Here is a 24,693-nt window from a genome sequence, read left to right on the forward strand (position 1 = left end):
GCACACATTTTATCACTACCTAATGTATTTAATTATAGTGAAAAATGATCTAGCAAATCCCCAGGGTCCAAAAAGACTTTTTCAAAATGTCCAAAATCAAAGTATCTTTATATTCTATTATAGTTGATAGAGAGACGCAACAATTCTTCACATTCATGAACCATTATGTTGGAAAATGAGTGATAAATCAATCATCAAAAGAGATGGAAACTTAATTTCTTGCTTATTAATAATCAACCTATCGAAGCTGTTCTTGGACAGACATAATCTTCCCCTCAGGATGAACTCAGTTTGGTGATATTCTTTTTTTTTTTTTTTTACTTCAGTTCAGCACTTCAACTTTTGTCCATTTTATCTAATATTCTGTTTTAAGATTTTTTTTTAAATTCTGGTCCCAGTTGTTCAGAAGTCATCAGGTCAGATTAGTCAAAAGTTTGATTTAAATTACTATTTTTTTTAAATAGTAATAATTTGGTGTGCCGTGATCCGAGCTGAGGGTTGTTTTCAGATTGGATTACAGAAACAAAGTGTAACAAAACCTTAAGGTAGCTAAGACAATTCAACATTTTTACAATGACAGCACAGCAGCAAAAATATTATTCTTTTTTACTTTAACAAGTACGGGGACCAAGAATAAAGGTTTATCAGTAATGGTGGTCCCAGAAAAATAGACTTTACAGTCCCAATATTAAAAGTTTTCATTCAGCACAGAGACTCACTGGAGTGTAAGAGTGTTGATGTGTTGACATCTTGACTTAAAGGTCACGTTCCTTAGCCTGTTTAAGCCACCAACTGTCGATTGATGTAAATCCATTATAATGTAATTGTCAGGCTTATGTCTCATTGCCTCAGGCGCTGCCTCACCCCCTCCAGTTAATGTCACGCCGCCTCTCTGTTTGATGACTCACATGCACTGTTCATTTGGATTGTGGGGGAATAAAAATCACATCAGCCATCTCCATCATTATTGGACAAAAAACTTGCAAGGAGCTTTTTATGTTTTTGTGCAGAAACGGATTCAAATGAAAGAGTCATTTTTTAAAGGGCTCATCCTTTTCCGAGCTTTATTGTCTGAATTTGTGAAAACCAGCTTTTTTTTAAAAAAAGTGCCATAACTAATCTCAGCCCTCATCACGTCTTTGTACATTCATATTGATTCCTCAACCTCGTAATATTGGTGTCCCAGTCTGTGAAATCACATTGTCTCCTCACTGGCCCGGTGGTCTGGAGCCGTTACACATGACAAGGATGAAATTGTTTTTCTTTTTCAAGAAGCCCTTGCTTAATTTCACATTTTCACAAGTCTGTGTCCCTAGCCTGTTGCAATAATGAGAAAAGTCCATCCTTTGTCTTTTTCCTGCTCCACTTTTCAGAAAATGTGTGTTCAAACAGGCTGTTTTGTGACTACCTTCATGACATCACAAAGGGCAGTAACCCCTCCCCCAGGTGGGTGACACTCCCACAGCTAGGTGTTTCTTCTGCTCTCTGAGTCTGCCTTTCCACAGTAGACAAATTGTTTATGGTGCAAGAAAGCCCAAGCCAGACAAGCCCTTCCAGATGGGGGCGTGGTCAGACACAGCTCATTTACATATTTAAAGCTACAGACACAGAAACAGCCTGTTCTGAGCAGGGCTGAAATAGAGGGGTGTATAGACATGATCAAATACAGGATCAGAGTGGATTTAGAGAGTAAAGAAACTTCACACACATGTTTTGGGGAGCTCTGAGACGTATTTAAACTTCAAAAGGAGGATAATATGTGAGCTTTGGAAAAAAAAAGTCAAAATGCAAAATGTTGTGCTCCACCTGCGTACAGTTTTCTCAAGTGTTAACACAAACATGAGGACACATGGGCTTCAGATTCTCATCTCTTTCAGTATGACACCAGAAACATGAACAAAAAGATCGTAAGCCAGTTTTTACAAAGTGAAACTCCTGATCAGCCTCAGTTTGTTTCTTACATCCATCATTAACTAGTTTATTTCTGTCGCCTCTTCTTCATGACTCTCTTTTCTTAACTTCTCTTTCCCCTCTCGAGCCTGTTTTTAAAAACAACTAACTCAAACACAAATGTGTCATTCTGCCTGTGTGTTTAAAGACACACTTTAATCCCAACTTGCTCTTTAACCACTTTAACTAGTGTTTAGCACCAAACAAATCGATATCAATCTGTTCTGCTGAAGTTTGCTGACACAGTTGAGTTTAAATTTCCACCGCAGTGCTTAAATGTTTTATTCACGTGTTGCATTTTTAGCTTGGTCGTTTTTTTAGTTGTCGGAGCAGAAAAGTCAGTTAACAGTCAAGTAGAACTGACAGCTTTCTCATCTGAAACCAGCTGTGGAGCTTAGTCAGTGTGTGTGTGTGTGTGTGTGTGTCTGTGTGTGTTAGCATCTCAAACTCACACTTGAATAGTAAGAACAAGAAGGTTGTTAAACATGCACACAAACACCCAAAAATAAAAGTATTCTGCATGAACATGTGCTTCATCACAAGTACATAGATTGCACGCACATATAAAAACTTACACACACACACACACACACACACACACACACACAGCAGAAGAACACACACACACAGCAGAAGAACACACACACACACAGCAGAAGAACACAGGAGCAGACAGAACAGGTCGGCCACTCCTTCAGATGTGCAGCAGCTTGTTTGCTTTCTCTACACAAGAATCTTTCTCACACACAACAACAATGACTAAACTAGTTTGGTCTTTTTCCTGACATCTATGATAAGAATTGTTACACTCATAAGATTTGTCATGAACACACTTGTTTTTGTGATCTTAGCAAATATTGCAGCCATAAGGAGCCTTTCGGTTCATACTGGACGCTTTTATAACTACCGGATCGTTAATGTAAACTAGAGCACAGTGCCAAAAAGCATCAAGCCTTCAATGTTTTCATCAAAATGATGTCATAAAGCCTTCAGTATAGTGGATGTGTGCAAACAGAGGACAAATCCCCCTACTTGACGATTATTCTATCCCTGTCTTTACCTTTTGGCACATGCATAAAAGTTTCTCTGACTTCCAAATCTTACTCCTTTTATCACACCGTTGAAATTATGTTTTTAAAATTTCCCTCCTGGTGCTTTGACATCATGTCTTCACTGTTAATCACTGACACACCTTGTGGAAATCCAGATGTGGTTTTGGATAACAGTAGCAATTTCTCAACTAATTTCTTTTCCCTCTAAGAGTAAGGAATCCTGGTTTCATGCAACAGCACGCCTGCCAGAGCTGTTATTCAACTCTTAACCCGCAACTCTTGATTGGAAAAAAACAAACCGAACGATGTATTACAAAGCTTTTATTGGTCATTTTTTCAACAAATGTAAACAAAATGAGTCTGACATCAAAATGATGTTGCTGTGAAAGAAAAAAACACCTTCATTGCGCTGTATTTCTCTCCTGCAGGGATAAACTCGGAGGTGAAATACTCCCTCCTGGCAGGAGACAGCGGCTATTTCTCTCTTGAAGAGTTTTCCGGGATCCTGCGGCTGGAGCGACCCCTGACTCCAGAAACTCCACCCACCTTTGAGCTGAAGGTGAAGGCCACCGATCGCGGCCTGCCTCGCCACCTCTACTCTGTCGCCACAGTGACAGTGGACGTGGTATCCCTAGATGACTACCAGCCCGTCTTTCTGAGCTCAGAATACACCGCTCAGCTCCCAGAATCCTTGGCGGTGGGATCAGAAGTGCTGAGCGTCTCCGCCCTGACGAGAGACGGAGGAGGGCCGGACCCCATTAGGTATCGCATCGTGTCGGGAAACGAGGACGGACGTTTCCTGCTGGACTCACGGACAGGTCAGAATCATCTTTGTAAACTCTTCATTACAGGATCGTCACGATACCAGAAGTTAAACTTCGATAGGATTCTGGTAGCATTCAAAAAATATCCATTCCTGTTTTGATACCACAGTGCCAAAGCTGGAGCCATGCACCAAATATTAAATAATGTAATGTTTATATTTGCCACCACTGCACCATCTTTAAATTGTACAAATACATTTGCAACAGATATTTTGTCAATGTAGACCGTGTCACCTCCTCTGCTCACTTCCTGTTTTTAAGAGACATCAAATGTCAGGTGTGAGTATTTGCCGACCTGTGAATTTGAATGGAACGACCACTTCTCTGTCTCGCTGGAGGCAACTTTGATTAAAAAAATCGGAAGTTTTTCATAAAGCTTTGGTACTTTTCGATACTATCAACTACTTTATTGAAATCAGAGATTGTAGCTCAGTCTTAATGGGTTTTGGTTTTGGGAACCGGAGGGTGGCCGGTTTAAAGCCGGACCAAAATGTGCAAGTTGGTCTGATAGCTAGAGAGGCGCCAGGGAACTTCCTGAGTACTGCCGAGGTGCCCTTGAGCAAGGCAAGCAAGGCACCCAACTCCGAACATGCATGTCCACATGTCCTGTTTGTGCATGTGTGTAATTCGGGCCTTTGTTATTGAGAGCCATGCTTCATCAACACCTTTAGTCCTGTTTCTGGTGTTTGAGTTAGGATGAAAATAATTAATTGTGCCACCCATACATCATCCGTCAAACACAAACTTAAAATCCCTCACACAAATTGCTTCAGGGTTTATTTTTTTTGCTTTCTTTTACAAAGACTTGCTGGTAAATCTCAAGGTGCTGTCTGTATTTGCTCTTGAAGAAAAGTTTTGTCTTCTTCTTTTGTGCCTCAAAATAAATGAGCTAAATTACCTCCCATGAATGAATGTAATCATCATAACAATAATAACAATTTAATATCCCTCCAAGGTGGCTGGAGGCAGCCTGTGTCCTCAGCATGTGTCACAGGTTTACATGAGTTAGTAATAACTCTAAATGAGTAGAGATGGTTATATTCTGCGCTTTTTAATATGCAACATTCCAGATGAAGGCCGATCATAATTAGCCACACGATGAAATTATTTTAAGAGATAATTAAAGGACATAAAGACCCGATGTTCTCTTTCCTACACTCTTCTCCCGATAAAAATCGACCCTTTTTTTCTGTCATAAATCAGTTTTTATGATTTCTTTCTGTCAAATCTCCTGACACAGAATTGATCCATCTTCCACACACTGTTTTTATTTTTTATTTTTTTTTATTTTTAGCTTTTAAATAAAAGGTGCATTATTGATGCTGGAAGTTATTTGGAGAGTAGTGAAGTACAGAGAGTTTTCATGAGCTCCACTCCCAAATGTCTGCATGTTTTGAAATCAAGCAGGGGGGACAAAGTTTGGTCTGCCCTTTGCACAGTGTGGACTGTCTCACGGCTTACTGCCAATAAATCATTAAAGGGCAGCTGGTCAGAAGAACCGCGCTCATTGATCACTGTCCACTGCATTAGGTTTCATTATTCTGGGAGAGCAGGGAGTTTTGAAAGTTTGAAAAGCAGAGGAGTATAGCCCAGATATAGCCCAGAATAACTCCTACAAATTCCCCTCAGAGGGCTTTATTCTGCAGTCTGTACAGCATGCAGCACCCGCTATCTTTAGACAAGAAACCCTCTGAACACCTCCTTTGAGTGGAGACAAATACAAAAACCTCAGGAGGAGCAACAGAGAAGTGATCTTTCTCTTGAGATGGTCAGAAAAAAGATGCCACGGTGACGCTCCTGAATGAAAAATACGAAACACGTGATGATTATTGACCCGAGAGGATGTTTGGAAAGAGCCAGAGCCATCGTTACGTCATGACTGCTGAACACACGACTCAATTTGGTCTGTTGACTCAGATTTGTGAGTTTGGCTATTTGTTACCTTTTTTACACCTATACAGACCGACACAAATCTCTTCTTTTACCTGTTAGATACAACAGTACCTGAGTTTTCCATAAACGGTCGAACATTATGAAGTTTCATGCTGACTTCTGACTGTTTCAAGTCACGTCACTGCCATTTTTAACTCTTTTAGTTTAAGCAGATGAAGGAGAATAGAGCTGAGGTCAATCACGGTTTAGCTTGCAAGTCCCAGAAATGAAGCTGGAGAGCTTCAGATAAAAATTATGATTTTTGACATGAATCTGGTTTATCCAGCTACAGCATGTTTTACCGTTTGTACTCTTCTGGTCCATTGCTTTTGGAGAAGAGGAGCCTTCTGAGGAATAGTGCAGCTCCTGGAAAAAAAACATTTTTCCATGATGAATTTTTATATTTATTTTTGTAAGTTTGTTGCTCCTTCATTGATCTGTGTACAATCACAGCTAAAGAGTAGATCCATTCCAGAGATTTGATTGACCATATGCATCGTTTTGTTGGTAGTCTTAACATTAAGACCTACAGTAGAAGAAGGAACGGTAACACAAACTCAGGAGATACAAAAAACACGTGGAGGGAGAGAGAGACAGGATGACATGTGAGACGGGGTGAGGAGAGAGACACCGAGAAGCCGAGTCTCATCGGAAGTCGATGATCCACATCAGTGTCAGGTAACACCCCAGCACTTAAGAGAGAGAGAGAGAGAGAGAGAGAGAGAGAGAGAGAGAGGTAACCAGGACAGAGTCCAGTTCAGACAAGCCTGAGTGAAAACAGGACAGGAAACACAAACAAACCCAGAGTCAGTTAGACACAGACCAAATGGCAACAGGTGTGAGGCATGGGTTATAAAGGAAAAGCAAGAATTAAAAGTGAATTAAAAGATTAGTTGTTAGTCAGGATTTAAAGGTCTTAATTAAGAATGATTGTCTGTCATTCTGTCTTGCTTTATGCTGACATATTTATCAAACAGCGAGCACATTCCCTATTTTGTGGTGCTCTATAGCAGCTTTTTGTCCCAGGTGGCAGTGATGGGATGCTTTAACCGCTGTGATCCAAGTTTTGGATTCTATCATTAAAACAAACAAAAAAAACAAACATTTCAAGACTTATCTTACTTAAAGGCAGCAGACCAGATAACGAGACCTTACAGTTATCAAGTCTGGATGATACAGAGAACTGAATTAGGATTACTGCATCAGCCAAGAAAGAAAAGAGGAGCTGTTTTTGAAACGCTGTCGTTGGAAAGCGGCTTTTTTAAAGAGATGTTTTTTTTTTGTAATGTGCTGATCGATGGAAAAGTGTTGCCTTGGAATTCTGACACCGTTTCCTGCAGCATAATAACAACAACTAAATAAGCATGTGTTTGCAGGAATACATTAGACTTGGCAAAAGGCTGCTGGGTCATTCTTTAGAGATATATAACTTGATAGAGAATGGATATTTATTCATGAGTTATGTTGAGCTTAGAGAAAAAAGCAACGCAATTGTATCTAAAAATGCTGATCTGACTGCATGTGCTTTGGGATAATCCCTCAGAGACATGTTTCTGTGATCGATCAACAGTCTGAAACAAAGTGATTCAAGTCTTAAAGAAAGGTTTGCCAGCAGACTTTTTTAAGGTGGTTTAGTTTTGATGTTGTATTTAAAGCGCTGCTCCCTTCAATCTAAAACATCTGGTTATCCTGCGTGTTCTCTCTGTACAGCTTTTATTGAACAACCTGTTATCTGGGTTTCTTTCTAATTAGAACCCTTAAGTGTCAAGGCTAAATAACCCCATTCACTTCACAGTCAACCTGCAACACGTTTTTTTTTTTTTTTTTCCTTTGTTGAACTGCAGAGTCAGCGTTTGTGTCAAGTGAGAGAGTAATGAAAATTCATAACCAGTAAAACCAGCACACCCACTCTGCTGTCTGAGTAATTGATTCATGGCCCCAGCAGCAACTCCCGCACCATAGGGGAACAATCTCAGTTCTGTTGTTTTTAAATCCTTGTATCAATCCTTAAATGAAACTCTTGGGGAAAGGTCAACTAGTGAATCTCCCAAATATTTGACTTTAACGCTAACAATTGTATTCAGAGTCTTTTGTGCCCTGAATAAAGACCATGCTTATTGTCAAAGCTTGCACAGCTCCTGATAAGTAGCCTGCAACATGAATAAAAGAGTAATATTAGGGCTTGAAAATGCAGACGGTTAAGGCAGGAGATGGTTCGCTTGAATATAAATTGGTGTGAACTGTCAGAAACTGATGGGGGAAATGTTTCATGTGTAGGAAAGCTGGTATGTTGAGGTTTCATGTATTCGACAGTTGATTAGAACAGAATTGTAATTTGTGACAAACACTTGAGCTGAATTGCTTTTTATTTCTTAAAATGGAAAGACCGAACTACTTGTTTTTAAACATTTATACATGCTTTCCCCCCTCTTTTCAGTCCACTGCATGACGTAGAGAGGATGACTCACAGGTTCGATGAGTCCACTGTTGATAATTTATGAGTTTAGTTTATTTGAAGTCCACAGAATGATTCAACAATTTTAAACTAAATAATTTATGTTCTGCGTCATCAGTAAGATCCTCCAAGGATACTGTGAAGAACCGTGGTATAAACTGTAAATCTCTCACAAACTCAGATCATTGATCAGAAACACTCAGCATGTTAACAATGTTTCATGTGTCCCTGCAGACGCCAGGTGCACAGGGATTCACCCAAACAGGTGGCTTTGTATGTTTTGGAACGTTTAACACGTCACATATTTTTGTGGTTGAAAGTTTAGATTTAAAGGAGCAATACGTAACCTGACACCTAGTGTTTACAAAGGGTACTGCAGTCCAAATTCAAAATGTCTGAGAGAGCTCCCCCCGCCCCCTCCTCCCTAAAGCTGATGTGCACCCAGTTTGTTATGTTGCAGACACAGAAGCTTCTGTGATTAATCAGCTCTGCATCGGTCTTGAAACCTTTCTGCGTTCTTACCTCTCTCCGTTTTTTGAAAAGCATCTCCAATATTTATCCAAGTTTGATCACGATCTGCTCGTGAAGCTTATTAGAAAAATGGCATAGGCCGGGAAGAATCAGTTATATCTGAACCAGCTCTGAACCTGCTTTCATCGCTGCAACACATGTTGGTTTGTTGTTTGCCTGAGAAACGAGGGGCTAAACGGCCGTATGGGGGTCCCACCTTCTTCTCTGGTCAAAACAACAACAAACAATACTGAACTGGAATTGAAACTTTGAAGGAGGACATACTGGCTGCTGTGTTGTTGTCAGAGAAACCAGCACTTCAACACAGCATGCCTACTGAATGTCTGATGATAGAGTGAGTTCATTTTAGGATTTTATCTGTTGATATCTTACATAATTGGACCTTTAAGTCCCACATCTACGTGAAACCCTGATCGGGTGACGCATCGGTAGAACACCAACTTGCGCGCTCTGTAAGGTATATATACTGTTTCTGTCAGTGTCTGGCAGCTCTAAAACGTGAAACGTAACGGCGGTTTCTAGTTCAGAAATGATCTGTTAAATTAAAAACAGCTAGTGGAAGTGGTTGTTTCTCTGATCCACACGACGTCTTTGCAACACGGGTACCGGACAAAATTTTGCGTCACATGTACGGTCACGTCTAAGCAGAGAGCATAATCTGTGTCATAGGCCTCCTTCAATTCAGACCCTCCCACTGTGAGTTAAACTAAAGCTTGATATCCATGTGAATGATTGTATTAATAATAAAGCAGGGATAAAGGAAGAGCACCGAACCCACTATATGCACTGAAGCGTTTTACAGTAAGATTATTTTACAACATGTACGGGTTTCTCTGCCGCTTGCCTGAGTTCAAAGATAAAATAGTGACTGTTATTTCTTTCCAGGGTTAGACATGTTTGTCATTTTGTATTAAAATCCTCTGTGCGCTGTTTCAGCATCTCATATGTCTTTTAAATGTGTGCCTCTGTTATTTGAACTCGACTACGTGGATTGTACTACATCGTCCCATCAACATCTGACACAAAACAGCTGTTTTCAGTCTGAACACATCCTTATTAGAGTGTCTTCTGCTGTGCTATTTATTAGCGGGGAAAGTTTGGTAAAATATAAGGGACTTTAACTTCAATCTTTACTGCGTCAAATGCTTCAAGAATGTTAATGGTTGGTTTTGGGCTCAGGAATGCTACTGATGACTCAAAATGGTATGTTTTCAGCTGTTAATGTCCCTCAGACATGAAATGTAATGTATAAGGAGAAGTACTCTCTTCAGTTTTTGAAGAAGACTTCAGATGTTGGAGTTACAAGAGGAAAAGTATGTCAAGAGAGAGGTCACAAGTAGAAATCAAAGGAAAGCTTTTTTCTCTTGAATAAAAACGTGACTAAATCACTCTGAGCCTCTAAAACGGCGTGCTCAGTTTTATTGTCTTACACCCGTGTGTTTCTATGTGTGGTTGAACACAATGAAGTGTGGGAAACAGAGTCATTGAGGTTGACAAAGACAAATGACCTTCAACCACTTTCTACGCTCTGAGAAGCCGCATCACACTGAGAAGAATGAGCTTACACTGCTTTGAGAAAAACACTAAACACCGTCAGATACAAGTCCGTATTGACAGAGCGTTGGCAGCGGGGGAGCCCGAGCTGCTGTGCCACATATCCGCTTGTACAAAAGACACAATATGCAGGATTCTAACAGCAATAAGTCACTGACACAACAAACGTCAGAGTCAGATTAGCATAATTACCTGCATGAACACGACCCTCTGCCTCTGGTGGTTTTATGCTCAGAGATTACATTATGTGAAATGTGGAAGGGAAATCGTAAGGATTGTGAGAACTGTTTACACTAATAATACGAAAGGTTTTTTCGTTTTTTATGAACCACGCTTTTTAAGCTTGGGGCAGTGGCAGCTGGTGGAAGGAGTTCAAATCAGTTCTGAGACTTTTTTATTCAGTTGAAAATGGGAGTTTTAGCTTTTCAATTTTTTAAAATGAAATATTAGCAATTCAAAGTGAGTCTGAAACCCTGAATTATATTGTAATTTGCCTTGTAATATGTTCTTGTAACATCATTGCTGCCCCCTCTATGAACGTAGAACACTGTGCAGAATGACTTGAAACTGGCAGATTCCCCTAGGGTCAATAAAGGTATCATTCATTCAGAGAGAGAGATCTTGATCTCATTGGGTTAATTACCTGGTTAGATAATTGTTAAATACAAATAAATAAAAACAACTCTTTTGGGTTTTCAAAAATAACTTTTAGCTTATTCAATCAAAAACTTTAATAGCAACTATCACATGGACTAACCCCGCTTTATTGTGTATTTTACACAAATTAGGACCATATGTAACCAAAATGAACACCATGCTGTAATGAAGAAGCCCTGAAAGTTGCTATTTAGACCATAAACTCATAATGAAAAAACTGACTGAGATAATAAATGTCAATTAAATCTCATAATTTCTAACATTTAAAATATTTAGTTTAAGATTATTTTCATGGCTTTACTTTTCAGACCTCCAAGCAGCCTTTAGAAATAAACACTCACAAGGCCTGCCCCGTGTTTTAAAGCTTGCTGACTTCACATTAAAGAGAGCAGATCTGATGAAACATGATCTCACAGTGTGCACAAAACTGCATAATCAAGAATTGCTGCAAAAAGATGAGACGTACATTTGTGTTTTGTTTTTTTAGTAGAAGTAGAAAAGGGCCATTGATGCAGCCATTCTGTGAATCCATTAGTGCCATAAAGCCATTCTGTTTGTGAATTTCAAAACAATCCACACTGGTTTAATAGACCCAGAGATAATTACAGGATCAGAGTGACTCAGACCTGATTATAAATGTAGAAACCACCTTTGTCGTCAGCCACTGTCCAGATTTCCCTGAGTGAAGTGAAGGGGTTTAAAGGATTTAAAGTACAGACTGTGGATGTACTGACTGGAGGGAAATACACAGAAAAGGATGAATGAGACTCAAAGACATTGATAGAAAAAGAGAAACTTGAGCTCAGCCAGTCTTCTCGTGGTGGAAATAGGTAAAAAATGAATAAATAACTGTATAAATAAAGCAGCTTGGTTCACTCTCCGGCTGGTGGTACAAAACTCCTTGATCTTATAAAAATCAATAAAGTGAGATCTGTGCGGCGTGTGCGAGACACTAATAATTTACTTGTGGAAACCTGGAGGAGTTTAGTTTGAAGGCAGTGTTGGATGGTTGTTTTTGTTGGATCCCATTTTGTTTTATCTTAATGAAGTGCGCTTCAGCAGACTCGCTGGCGGCCCACACACTCTGCTGGAGATGACGCTGCTGCTGCGGCTGCTTCGGTCCTGCCTTCATGTGGTTTAATGAGCTCCCTGACAGAGGGGTCCTGTCTCCTTAGACTTGTTCAGAGTAATAGACTTAAACATATTAAAACAATTTAAAGTCTGTCTCCTGTCTCCAAACAATCATATCTATAAAAGCTGCCTGTGGCTGGCTCACCAGAACACAGATTACATGTTTAGATTCGTTTTGTTGGCAACTGAGAGAGACATGATTTGGTTAATTTATGAGCAAGGCAGGCTTTTATTATGAAAGGCCACAGGAAGACTGGAGGAAAGTGGCTAATAGATCCAGGAATTGTTCGTCATTTTGAACCACTATCTGGTTTGAAGGCTTATAATGATATTACAGGAAAGTTTGGAGCTCATGAGCAGCTTGCAAGTAATGCTTTCAATTGCAATTATCTAAGTGGCAAGAAACGGTGTCTTCGCACTTAGAGTCAAGTTGGCTAAACAAAGGCTGTAAAATCAAAAAGGGTCAATGTTGCTAATAAATTTAGGTTTGCAAGCTCACCTAACGTCATGATCTCTCTCTGGCTGGCTACAATCCCTCCTGCCATTATCACTGCAAAGACTGGTTGCAACATCCGCTTACACTTACACTGCTGTCCATTTCTGGAATAATAGCTAATCATGACTTAAGTTGTCGGATCTGAATCTCTCATCTTGTAATCTGCAGATCTACAGCTTCAGAGTTTTCATTTCTGAAGTCTTTGAAAGTTGAAACATTAGTAATCAGATGTTGAATATGAATTTGTTTCTGTTGCATTTTTGCTGTCTGACAAATACTGCATCTTTTTCACAAGTGTTCATTTTCCACATATAAGTTACCTGAATGATGACATTTGATTTCGATTTTTGGAAGATGGGCGATATGATGCAAACAAACAGTTTTTATTTCATCTTAATCAAACGCAAATATACTGTATGTATATTATAACCAGAGAAAAACAGAGATTTTTTTTTACTGACATTGTTGTCCCCAATTGATTCAATCTGATATCTATTCATTGATAAACCAACTTTTATAAGTGTATCTGTCAGACCTCTCCTGACGCCTCACAGCAAACAGTCGCTAACGAGGCTCTGCTGAGGAGGAGGACGAGGACGAGGAGCAGGAGGTGAAGAGGTCTGTCTGTTAAGTTAAAGCCGTTTGACAGCAGGTCAGATAGATGAGGACCTCAAACCATCACAACCTGAAGGAGTGACTCAAAAAACAGACAAAGGAGTGGACATGACACACTATTTCGTCTTCAAGACTCTGACGCCTCTTTTATCGCCGCCATAAATTGAGGTTCAAGTTTTCTTGTGGATGACAGATATCACACGAGGACGGCCACAAGCTTCAGGGAGAGATTTATAGATCCTGAAAGGTTAAACTCACAGCTTCACTGATCTGACAGGAGAGAGGCTTCACTACATATGTCACATGATGTCACACACACACGCAGTACATGTTTGACTTATAGCGGTATTATCATCCAGAGCACCCTGGTTGTACCATGAGAACATTAATTTGAAGCTGTATTTTATGTTTACCACTCTCTGTAACATGCACTCTGCATTTCAATGTGATGTGCATTCATGCAGAGCAGCCTCCCGGTCGTTTACACAGAGAGCGGATGAATACTGATCACAAGTGAAAAGCCATCGTGCTGAGGGTTTGAAATGTGTGAAAGAACGTCTGAATAACAGTTCAAGTCAGTGTGAGCCGCTGATCTGTGCAGGATTAGATTTCATGTTTTTTAAGTTGATTTAGTTATGCACCTTAATCTGTATTTTTTTTATGACTTATGCAACATCATCTGTAATCAGGAAACATCTCAAAAATATTGATCAAATTCCCATCAGTCCCAGCTCTACATGCAAAACGCTAACACTTAATGAGCACATTTTTTGTTTTAATGCTGTAAGTAATCTCCAGTATTTTTATTTTTTTTGGTTTTGCAGGTCGTCTGACCCTCATTGCTCCGCTCGACTTTGAAGTTTCCCGTGAGCACTACCTGTCCGTGGAGGGGAGTCGTGGCAAGTCGTCCCTCAGTGACATCACCACGGTGATCATCAACGTCACAGACCTGAACGACAACGCTCCGGTGTTCGGACGAGGCGACTACAGCACCGAGGTATCAGAGGATCTGACACCAGGAAGCCTGGTGATGAAGGTATGAGAGAGAAAAAAACACTTACACATAAAGAGACTTGTGAGATGGTTTCATATATATGTGCACAGAAACCAAGAAATTGACAGATTATTCAGGACATTTTAGTCAAAATGAAGGAATTGAGACATTTACAAGGGAACATTTTCTTCAGAAAGTTTTAAATCAGTTTAAAAGCTCAACTCTGACTCATGCAGCGCTCTTCACTCTCACTTGTCATACAAAGAATACATAGATGTGGTCTACAGTTTTAGACTTGAGAGCACTCAAATAAGCAAGGGTGAAAACAAATATTCAAGGTTGCATTTAATAAATCACTTTAGGAGGACTTCTTCCAGTATGCAGCCCAACATACACACGACACGGCTCGTTCATGTATTAAAGAGGCAAGAAAATTATTGAATTGAATCACTGCATTGACTTTAAGTAATAAAACATTAAGTAAGTCATTCAGGTTTGATTTAATCCAAGGACCATTTTGTGTTATCTGTAGCTGCAGAACTTAATTTTTGGCCCTTCACATACACACGCGTACACCCACACACACACACACACACACACACACACACACACACACACACACACACAAACACACCCCATATCAAAGGTCTGACATAAAAATGTGTTGTTCATGCAAGCACACGGATTGTCTCCTGTCATACACACACTCAAAACACACACGTGTGAGTAATATCGCAACGTCTGACAGCTGGCAGCTTGCTGATGATTCAGGTAATGAAAAATAGATTACACGCTGACAGGTTTTTAAGGTGGGAAAAAAATGAATTCAACACATGAAAAGTTGAAAATATTGATCATTCCATACACGGAACGACATCACAACAAGCCGTTTGATGGCAAAAAAAAAAACCCACATGAAATCCCACAGTCACGTGTACACACACACACACACACACACACACACACATTTATCCCACATGTCAGACGTCATCTGTCAGGACGGCAGCAGAGATAACACGGCAATAACACAGCTCAGTGGCTCGCTGATGGTCGCATCACGGCTCGATGATGAGTCTGTAATCACATGGTTTCATATTTGACATTTTTCTTCTCCCGCCACACGTTCACATCTCTCCATTTACGCAATTTGAACTGCTGCATGAAATGTTTTGACTGTTTTAAAGTCATTTAGGGAGAGTGTCATCTGTCAGGGGGGCGAAAAAAATAGGACCCATTGAAGCATTTAGCTGAAATGGAGGCAATTAAGAGAAAAACAGGGACAGGATGAGCTCAGAACATGGCTTATTAAACTGTAGCTCCATCATGAGTCATTGCTCTTCTTTTTTAACCCACATTTTTTTCATATGAAAAAAAATGTCTGTGTATTGGATGGAACCTGTTAATTTCTCAGTGCTGACTAATGAAGACTAGTAATACAATACTTTTGATTACATGTAGATTTATGTGTTGTGGCATTCAGAATAAAAGCACATAACAACATAAAGACTTAACACATTGATGTTAAACGTAAGTAAAAAGGGGACTTAGGTCCCGTGTCCACCTAGCGGTTTTTCTTTAGTGCCAGCGTCTTTTTTCAATTGTTTTTAATGAGTAGAGAGCGTTCGCAGCATAAATCAGCCGGCTGAAGGGAGAGCGCAGCGCCCAGCGTCTTTTTTATAAGCGCTCGGCCTTCTTTGTGCGGCCATGTTGATTTAGATGCCTTTTCCTAATTCAATCATTTCAATGAATATATTTTTGGGTTTTCAAGAACACGTCAATGCTAACAGAAGCTAGGACAATGTTACAGAGGTACAGTATAGAGAACAAACCATATGACTTACTTTTGTAGGCCGACCCGGAAGTAGCATCGCCATGGGGTCTGACCAGAATTCTCCTATGGGATTTTTGCATTGGATTTTGGATCATTGCAGAAAATAAGCTCTGTAGCAAAACGCACGTTTCTGAAGCGTAGTAGGCGTTTTGTTCAGCAGGATAATCTTCACAGATGAACAACATTTTTATGATGTTTGAAGCGTTAATGCAGCCGAGAGAAGTATATAGCTAACGTTATTCTACAAGCGAACTAAACCACGGTTGGATGATCGTGGCGTCACTGGCGTTATGCTTCAGACGATCGCTGATAAACTAATCCGCGTAGATTAATAAATTGTTTACTAACCTAATATTTGCCTTAACCTAAAGATTAAACCTACACCTAAGACATCTCCGACTAGTGAGAGAGTTCCCGCCCTCTGTGTCCGGCGTGATGACGTTTAATGTCCCCGACAACCACTGTAGTCACATTTAGCCGCTTGTTAGCGACCGCCTTTTTAAAAACGCCAACATCTCTTAAGCTTCTGTTAACCACAGACCTTATTTCAGGCATCTAACCACAAACCCATTTATAATCCCCTTTGACTTTTAGACGTTAGACCCGATGGCGGTCAAATGCTAACTTACTTTCGGGTTTTAGGACTCATTCCTGTGGCGCTCTATAAGGGATTAGCCTAAGCTAATAGTAAGCAAAATCAAACCCGTCCCTAGATGGGCCTTTAAAATATGTAAACAGATAAAAAAAACAGATCCAAACAAGCACAACAATTAAAGATAGAACAGTACAGGATACAGTAAAACAAAAGAAAACAGGAAGATACAAAACTGAATACTCTTAAAAAAAAATGTTTCACAGTTTAAAATGACTCCAGTCTGGTTCCAGTTTGAGCTCTGCATTTAAATAATTCAAAATTTTCATCCCCTGAACAGAGAAGGCATTTTATCTTACAAAAAGGCACCTTACATGTTGAATTCGGGCTATTAAAGCTAGGCTAAACCATGAGCTAAAAGCTAAGCTAACATTGGATCATAAAAGTCTACTTTCTCAGCAAAAATAAAAAACACAATAGTCATCTGATGTCCCGATCCTTTTAGTCAAGTTATAAAGAACTTATTAATAAAGCATAATCTGATGCCTTTTTGGCATGAAGCTCCCTCATCCCAACAAGCTAATATCTTTTTATATTTTAGGCTTAAAAGAGCGAGAAGCATGAATTAACTCTGTACAGAATCACAGAAATCAGGTCACAGCAGTGCAGATAAACACCTTTTCTGCTTTACTAACCTAGAGTCTGTTGTTGGGTGTTAATGTCGTCAGTGGAGAGAATGTCCTTCAACACAAGGATCTTCATTTAAACCTTTGAATGTGCAGAGATCCGCTCTGCTGATGTGTCTTTATCCAGCGTCAGAGGGGCTGTTTTGTAGCTTACAATGACTTCAGACCTTGTACTTTACTATCACAAGGCTTTGCTGTTGCTTTGAAGGATTGCACATACTGAACGTGATCATTCAAATGCGTGCAATCTTTAGTCCGGCCTCTGCTCTGACATCTCTCAGCAAGAGGAAAGACCAAAGAGAATATGTTTGCATGAAATGAGCTTTGATTCGTCTCCTCACCTTCCTCTACCTGCAGGTGACAGCCACTGATCTGGACGGTCCAATCAACAATCTGCTGCGTTACTCCATAGTGAGTGGAGACCCTCTGCAGCAGCTCTCCATACACCCTCGAAGCGGAGAAATCACCGTCCGCACTGTGCTGGACAGAGAGGAGGTCAGTGTGGAGAAAAAAAACAAACATTTTTATTAGTGACACACAGGAAATCAGTAAAGGTTAATAAATGTGTCGAAACAGCTGAGAAAGCAAAGCATAACAACACAAACAAGAATAAAAAGCTGTCTAAAAAAGGGTTGAATAAAAGATGAATACTGAATGATTTCCCTCTCTATCTCCTCTCCAGATCCCTCATTACTCTCTGACGGTGCAGGCTGCAGATGAAGGCAATCCCTCTCTGTCTTCAGCGGTTCTCATCGCCATCACTGTCACCGACGTCAACGACAACCCGCCTGTCTTCTCACAGGTCAACCACAGTCTGCTGCTGCAGGTATGACAACCAGATCACCACATGCAACATCTCTGTGCACATGACTACATGCCATATAACATTACATATGCTGGTACTGCATCTTTATCACTACAACTCACACAGAGTCAGGAAGGAGAAACACTTAAAGTTGAAACATAAAGAATATGTACAATCTAATCTAGATACATGCACCTCATTTCGGGACACTCAACAAGTCCCATTGGCAAATATTTTTACTGACTACTAGCAATGCAGGCCTTCTCCTTTGTACTCTATATCTTGTAATAGGATATTTAACAGGACTTGTCAGGTGAATGTGGCTGATATTCTCCTCAGACAAATACACATGCTTAGATTTGAGTTTTTGCAGTGTATCGCACATCAGATTCCCTCCACAGCCCTTGCACACACGCTTACACATTTACGCAAGAATCAGACGCTAACAGGTTGACCTGCACCTTGGTTCCTTTTTTGGAAAAATGTTCAGCAACCTATGCAGTGTGGTTCTACAGACCTAAAAAAAAGTGGCATATATAGTACGCATTATGGCAAAGCAGCAAAAACAAGCAACTTAAGTCCTGTTTTGTAATTCAACTGGGACAATATAAGTCCCTTCAGCAATGTGGGAAAGTTGGCATGTTGCTATTGTACACAATAATTAAAAATGATAAAACTTAACATATTTTCTCCCCTTTTTTTAGTCACAGAGAACATCTGTATTCTTTATTTGCATGAAGTGTAGCAAAACATATCTCATCCCAGTGTTTTTATATGTAATGATGAGCATCCTTTAATTAGCAGAATACTTTTTGACCTTAATTAATCAATTATTTGACCTCTGTGGAATCTCATAGACCAGTCTGAGAGATTTTTTATCCAACGTGTGCTCTGGTTGGGAATTCAGAAACATGTATAAAACTCAGGCCTTACATGGAAAACTGAGTCATCAAGAAGTAATGTGAAAAAAACAAAAAAAACCTAGAAAGCTCCAGGACGAATTCACCTGCTCATCAGCTCATATAGATAGCTCTAGTGTCTCGAGGGGAGAAGCTGTAGTTGCATTCATGTGTGAAATATGACAACTCAATGAGAATTGCGAGAGGGGACCTGTGCTTTTACAGGATTATATGAGCAGATTTTGCACCTTCTCATTAAAGTCAGTTTGGTTCCTCTGTTCTAAATGCATTAGTATAGCCTTAAAAAGACTGTGGGTTTGAAGGTATTCCCCAAAAAACTGACGTCAGAGGTGCTAAAACATTTCTCAGGCCTAGCTGTAAAAGCCTGCCTGCACTCCTCCTGGCTGCCTAATGAGGTGGTAATGAAGACAGATGAACTATTGACTGAAGTTAATTAAGGAGAAATCACTACAGATCAGTCACTCTACTCCAATCCATCTATTTTTTTTTGGATCATTATAACTCTTTCCCACTTCTTCTCTGACACTCCATTGAAGAAAAAAAAAAAATGCTGACTTGTAAGTGCTGCAGCTCTGTCATAACTGCGACGCCGAGAGCTCATTAAAACGGTGTGCTGAGAGTTCAAGAGAGAGAGACTCTTCGTAGAGGCAGAACCAGAGCCGGGTTTCTGAACCATGTAGGGATCAAAGTGGCAGGAGGATCAGCTGTCATGATTTGTAGGACATTAGTGACACTCTCTCATCTAGATCCTGTGAAAAAAGGGTCAAGTCTATTTAAAAAAAGCTTTACCTGGTAGTCTCCATCCTGACGTTTTTATAGTTAGCTTGTTACACTGATAACTTTAATCTTTATAAACAGAAGTCTCCTTCTCACCAGAACCATCTGACTGATGAAAACTGACTTTAGCTGCTTCATGTTAAAATCAACCTTTCCAATGCTCTTAAAGTTACTGTGAGGAATTTCTAGTGGTTATACAACTATGACTGAAATTAATACCGATGTCTCTGTATAAACCAAATATACAAAAAGTGAAGGTGTCAGACTAGAGGATTTAAACAGCTTGTTTTCCCATTTTCCACGTTTATTTTTCTCAATAAGTGATACATATGACTGTTTAAAGGAAGCAAGATGAGGTTTTGGTAAAACCACCACTGACACATATATGGGACAAAAACAGCACAAAGATTAGACCTACTGTTTTGTCCACAGCTTGCCTCCATACAGAATTTACATTTATTTATTATTCTTTCATATTTTTGAACGACTAACAAGCTAATTAAGAAAGTGATATGGTGCTCATTATCTGTGTGTATTTAATACAGTTTAGAAAGGGTTAAAACTGGATCGTGAAAGATTGCAATCAAATTACATCCATACAGAGTCAATGCAGATAGGAGCAGATCCACTAATAATTGATTGCGCCCACAAATAGCGACATGAATTGCGTGGAAATATCACCTGAATCTGTTTTTGAACCCTATCAGCAAAATAATTTGCACTGATGACATGCAGACGCTAACACACCCACAAAGTTGTCCTGCTCCGCACAAATTAGCAAAGAGGCTAATTTACATAGGAAGGGGGCAATTTTGCACCAAATTTATGAATATTCCCCAATGTACATAGATGCGAATGAGTGACGTTTCCGTGCAGTGCATTCCAGCCTTTGCACGTGCTGTGTGGATTCCATGCTATCTTTTACTCTCATTTGCACAGGTTAAGCGCCCGCCAAAGCAGGATCTGGCCAATAGTCTAGTATATAACTCTTTAATAACTCGTACTGGTATCAGATCAGTACTTGTAAACATGAATAAGTATTGGAATTAGCATCAAAAAGTACATAATAGAATCCAAACATCTCTTGAAAACATATGTTTGTCTATGCATGTGTGTCCCTTACCTCCAGCTGGCCTGTCACAAAGTTCCTGGCTGTTTCTCTTGGTCAATTAAAGTTTTTCTCTGCCAGTCCTCTCATCACTCCACCTGCTGCAGCTCTGCCAGCTGAGAAGCTCCCATCTAGTCACAGAATAGCTGCTTCATGAGCCAAAACGTCTGCGCTGTGTGGTGATGAATCCAAACTCTGTGATATCGTCCCATCTGCTGATGTTTCCGCAGCCAGCTCAGCCTGATGAAGAAAGCCTGAAGTTCACTGAGCAGATGGATGCTGCTCAAACTGTGGAAAGGAGTTGTCATTATTGTCAGACAGGTGTTGCAGCAGTGGCCTCCTCTCTCTTGTAGCTATTGTTTGAGTACTTGTCACTGTTTTGAGGCCCACTTTTTATGACCGGCACATCTGTTTCGGTGAAGAGTTGCACCATGTTAGGCTGCAGTAGAGTTTGAGTACTGTCTTCATGCAGCAGATGGACAGGTAGTTAAGTATCTTTTCAGACTGCTTCTATGCAGAAGGTCTACCAAAAAGCGATATATCCTTTTGCATCTCTGTTGTTTTTCGGCTTCTCCTGGAAATGCTTACTTAAATTTGTGTACCACGCAGCCTGCTCAACACTGACACATGAATAATCCATCTCTGGGCATCAGAGAAAAGGATGATTTTAATTCATATATTGGCATGCTCAAAAGATTTCTGTGCATTGGATGCTTGCACAATTTCCCTTTAACATCCCCTCTGTCAGAGCTTGAAAAAAAAAAAAAAAGCTTAATTTTATGTATAACTTTGTGGGTATTCCATACTCTCTGATGAACCCATTCTTTTCAAAAACAGGATGGTCTTTTATGATACGGGCTCTAATTGAAATTTGAAAGACCACACTGGAGCTCTTTCATGTTGTAGTCCATTAACTCCAAATTGTTTGTATTGCATTGCTGCCCATCTCCCAAACCACGCTGTAAGTTTTTAGATTGATTACCCAGCTTCTAGGGAAATGCTGGTTTCTATTAACTCCAGCAGGCCAATAAAAATCAACAAGACAGAACAGTTAAGATGGCTGTTGATGGCTAATCCGTCATGGTGAAAAATTAAGGGCTTTATTTCCTTGGTGGTACAGTATTTTTAATACAGGGAGCTGCCATAAAGTATTGATGAGCTACTTTGTTGAACAATCAAATTCAAAAAAAGGAACAGTTACAAATGAGTGTGTTGTTCGAGGTGTAGCCTCAGCAGATTAAACCTCTTGTGGTGGAGAAGTGTCCTTAAATGCACCACTGACGAGAGCCCTGAGAACAGACTAGGGTTGTCACATTTCCAGAATTTTATACATTGGTACCATTCTAGTAAAAATCTAATATTATCGATAACTTTTTCTATATCAAAGCAACACAAATACAAGTCCAAGGCATCCTATATTTTTTGCGGATTTCAGTTGCACTTCTGTTGCATCAAATTGGGAATGATTCACAACAAAAACAGCTTTAGAAAAAGTTGAAGAATAAAAGAACTTTGTCTCTTGTGCAGGAGGGAGAATCAGTCGGCAGCACCATACTTCAGCTGGTGGTGAAGGACATTGACACGCCCAGAAACGGTGCACCTTTCTCCTTCCACATTGTCAGCGGCAACGAGGACCGCCGTTTCCATGTCGACCAGGGAGGCCTGTTGTCGCTCTCTGCTCCTTTGAGAAAGAAGGTCAAACACAATCATCAGCTCAAGATCCAGGTAAGAATCTCCAAACATATACAGACCTGCATTTGATTGTTATACATGCTCTGAGTTTCCCACTTCTGAATCCCTGCTCACTCATCCCTTTTTTCACATTTTAAACTTCTGTCTATCTTTTTTCCTGCACTGTTTTCACCCAGAAGGTTTGAAAAAGAATCTGTCAAATCACCTTCAAATCACACATCTCAAATGCCTTTGAGATTCACTTTTTTGCTGATATCTCTTTCCAATAAGGAGACAATCTGACAAATTGTCACACTAGAGAAAGAGCAAAGTTGTTATTGTATTCCTGGTTCAGTGGTAAAATGCTGATGCACTGTAGAGTGTCTCTTGAGGCCCAAGTTGCTGTGTTGCTGAATGTGCTGTCAGGAAAGGTGGCAATCACACATTGGCAAAAAAGAAAAAGTGTTGACAGTCTTTCTCACTGTGTGCTGTGGTTCAGGAAAGATGACTTATAGATTTGGAGTTGCTAACAGTGTTATGGTGTTTAAGATGTGCTAAAGTAAGCGTTGAATTTAATCATATATGATAGTTGTGTTTGCTTAAGCTTTGACTGGATTTGGTACCAAAAGTTTTGAAATTTTGCATTAGATCACAGCTGAAAACGGCTGGATTGGCTGTCTGAGGTGCCATAACAAAAAATGTAATCTATAAAGGCATCAAGAGACAAGCATCTCCTAAATGGAGTTAATGCAACAGCTGTGTCTGGTTTCTTTAATGAAGACACTGAAAATAACAATCAGGCCTCTCTGATGCAAAAAAAAAAAATCAACCTCAGTGGACAAACTTTGATCTTTTCAATTTGCTCCCAAAGATTATATGGCGGGCATTACAGCCTGTCAAAGGCACGGCAGGCCATCACACTGACAGCAACACAGCTGCACCTTTCAAAAGGCTCATTCCACTTCTAAAGAAACTGCTAGACAGTCCAATTAATATCCACCTCATGACATCAAACATTTCACTTTTACTGTCCTCTGTTTAATTTACTTTTTGATGAGTAACAAGGGTCTTTTTATGGTTTATGGTTTTTACAAGTTCCTGATTCTTTCAAAATAAAAGCAGATTTGTATTCAAACAGACAGTGAAGTACCCTAAGCTTAAGACAGTACTATAATACAAAATAAAAGCACAACATTTTTTTTTTAAAGAGCCTAATAATGGATTTTATTAAAAATTCAGTAATCTTTGCAATTAACTATTACAATTATGCCATTAATCAGGATACATTTCACAGTTAAACTGTAACCATGGCATAAATGTTTACCCTCTTTAAACTGAATTAAGAAGACTTGCTGTCTGCTTACTTATAATTTTCAGACATTAAAGTTGTAACGCTCTTCTAGTTTCACTCTCACAATGCAAAGGCAGTTAATAAATTATAAAAATCTATTCTAATTTTTATAAATCTGGAAATATGAAGTCTGACGTTTTTGTTGTGCGCTATCAATGTACCAATCAGGTGACAGACAGCGGCCACCCTCCCCTCTCCTCCATCTGTGTGGTCAACATCAATGTCACTGAGCAGAGCAAATACCCCCCCACAGTGGTGCCTTTGGAGGTCTTCATCACGACATCCGGCAGGCTGTTTGCCAACAGGGTCATCGGCAGGCTCCACGCCTCAGACCAGGACCTGCAGGACGTCCTGACCTACAAGCTGGTGTCAGAACAGGGCAAGTTCTCCGTCGACCTCACCGATGGTAAAATCTGGGCGGATGAAAACCTGGAGGAGGGCTCGTACTCCCTGAACGTCAGCGTGACTGATGGGAAGTTCAGCGTCTGGACCGGGGTCAAAGTCCATGTGTGGGCAGCTGATCAGAGGTCGCTGGACTCCGGCCTGACCCTGCAGCTGGTCGGTTTGACTCCAGAGGAGTTTCTGGGAGATCACTGGAGGGGACTCCAGCGCAGCCTGGGACAGGCTCTGGGTTTACCCCGACAGGAGCTTTACCTGGCCAGCCTGCAGCAGCTACCTGAGGCCCAGGTCCTGGAGGCCTTGCTGATCTGGAGACCACAGAGTGGACCAGGCCAGTCTCTGCCAACCGGCAAACTCGCAGG

The 24,693-nt window shown here is 40.2% G+C and overlaps 1 protein-coding gene across 1 annotated transcript in view; it reads left to right on the forward strand.

The window, feature by feature from the left end:
• fat2 (FAT atypical cadherin 2) overlaps window positions 1-24,693 on the forward strand; it is a 113,526-nt gene that overhangs the window by 55,610 nt on the left and 33,223 nt on the right. The window contains exons 16-21 of the mRNA XM_065958899.1: window positions 3,431-3,820; window positions 14,022-14,233; window positions 17,658-17,795; window positions 17,983-18,126; window positions 22,438-22,635; window positions 24,101-24,692. Coding sequence (XP_065814971.1) covers window positions 3,431-3,820; window positions 14,022-14,233; window positions 17,658-17,795; window positions 17,983-18,126; window positions 22,438-22,635; window positions 24,101-24,692 — 1,674 coding nt within the window. The remainder of the gene's footprint in view (window positions 1-3,430; window positions 3,821-14,021; window positions 14,234-17,657; window positions 17,796-17,982; window positions 18,127-22,437; window positions 22,636-24,100; window position 24,693) is intronic.

This window comes from Labrus bergylta, chromosome 9 (assembly GCF_963930695.1).
Source record: "Labrus bergylta chromosome 9, fLabBer1.1, whole genome shotgun sequence".
In the NCBI taxonomy this organism is placed as follows: Eukaryota; Metazoa; Chordata; class Actinopteri; order Labriformes; family Labridae; genus Labrus; species Labrus bergylta.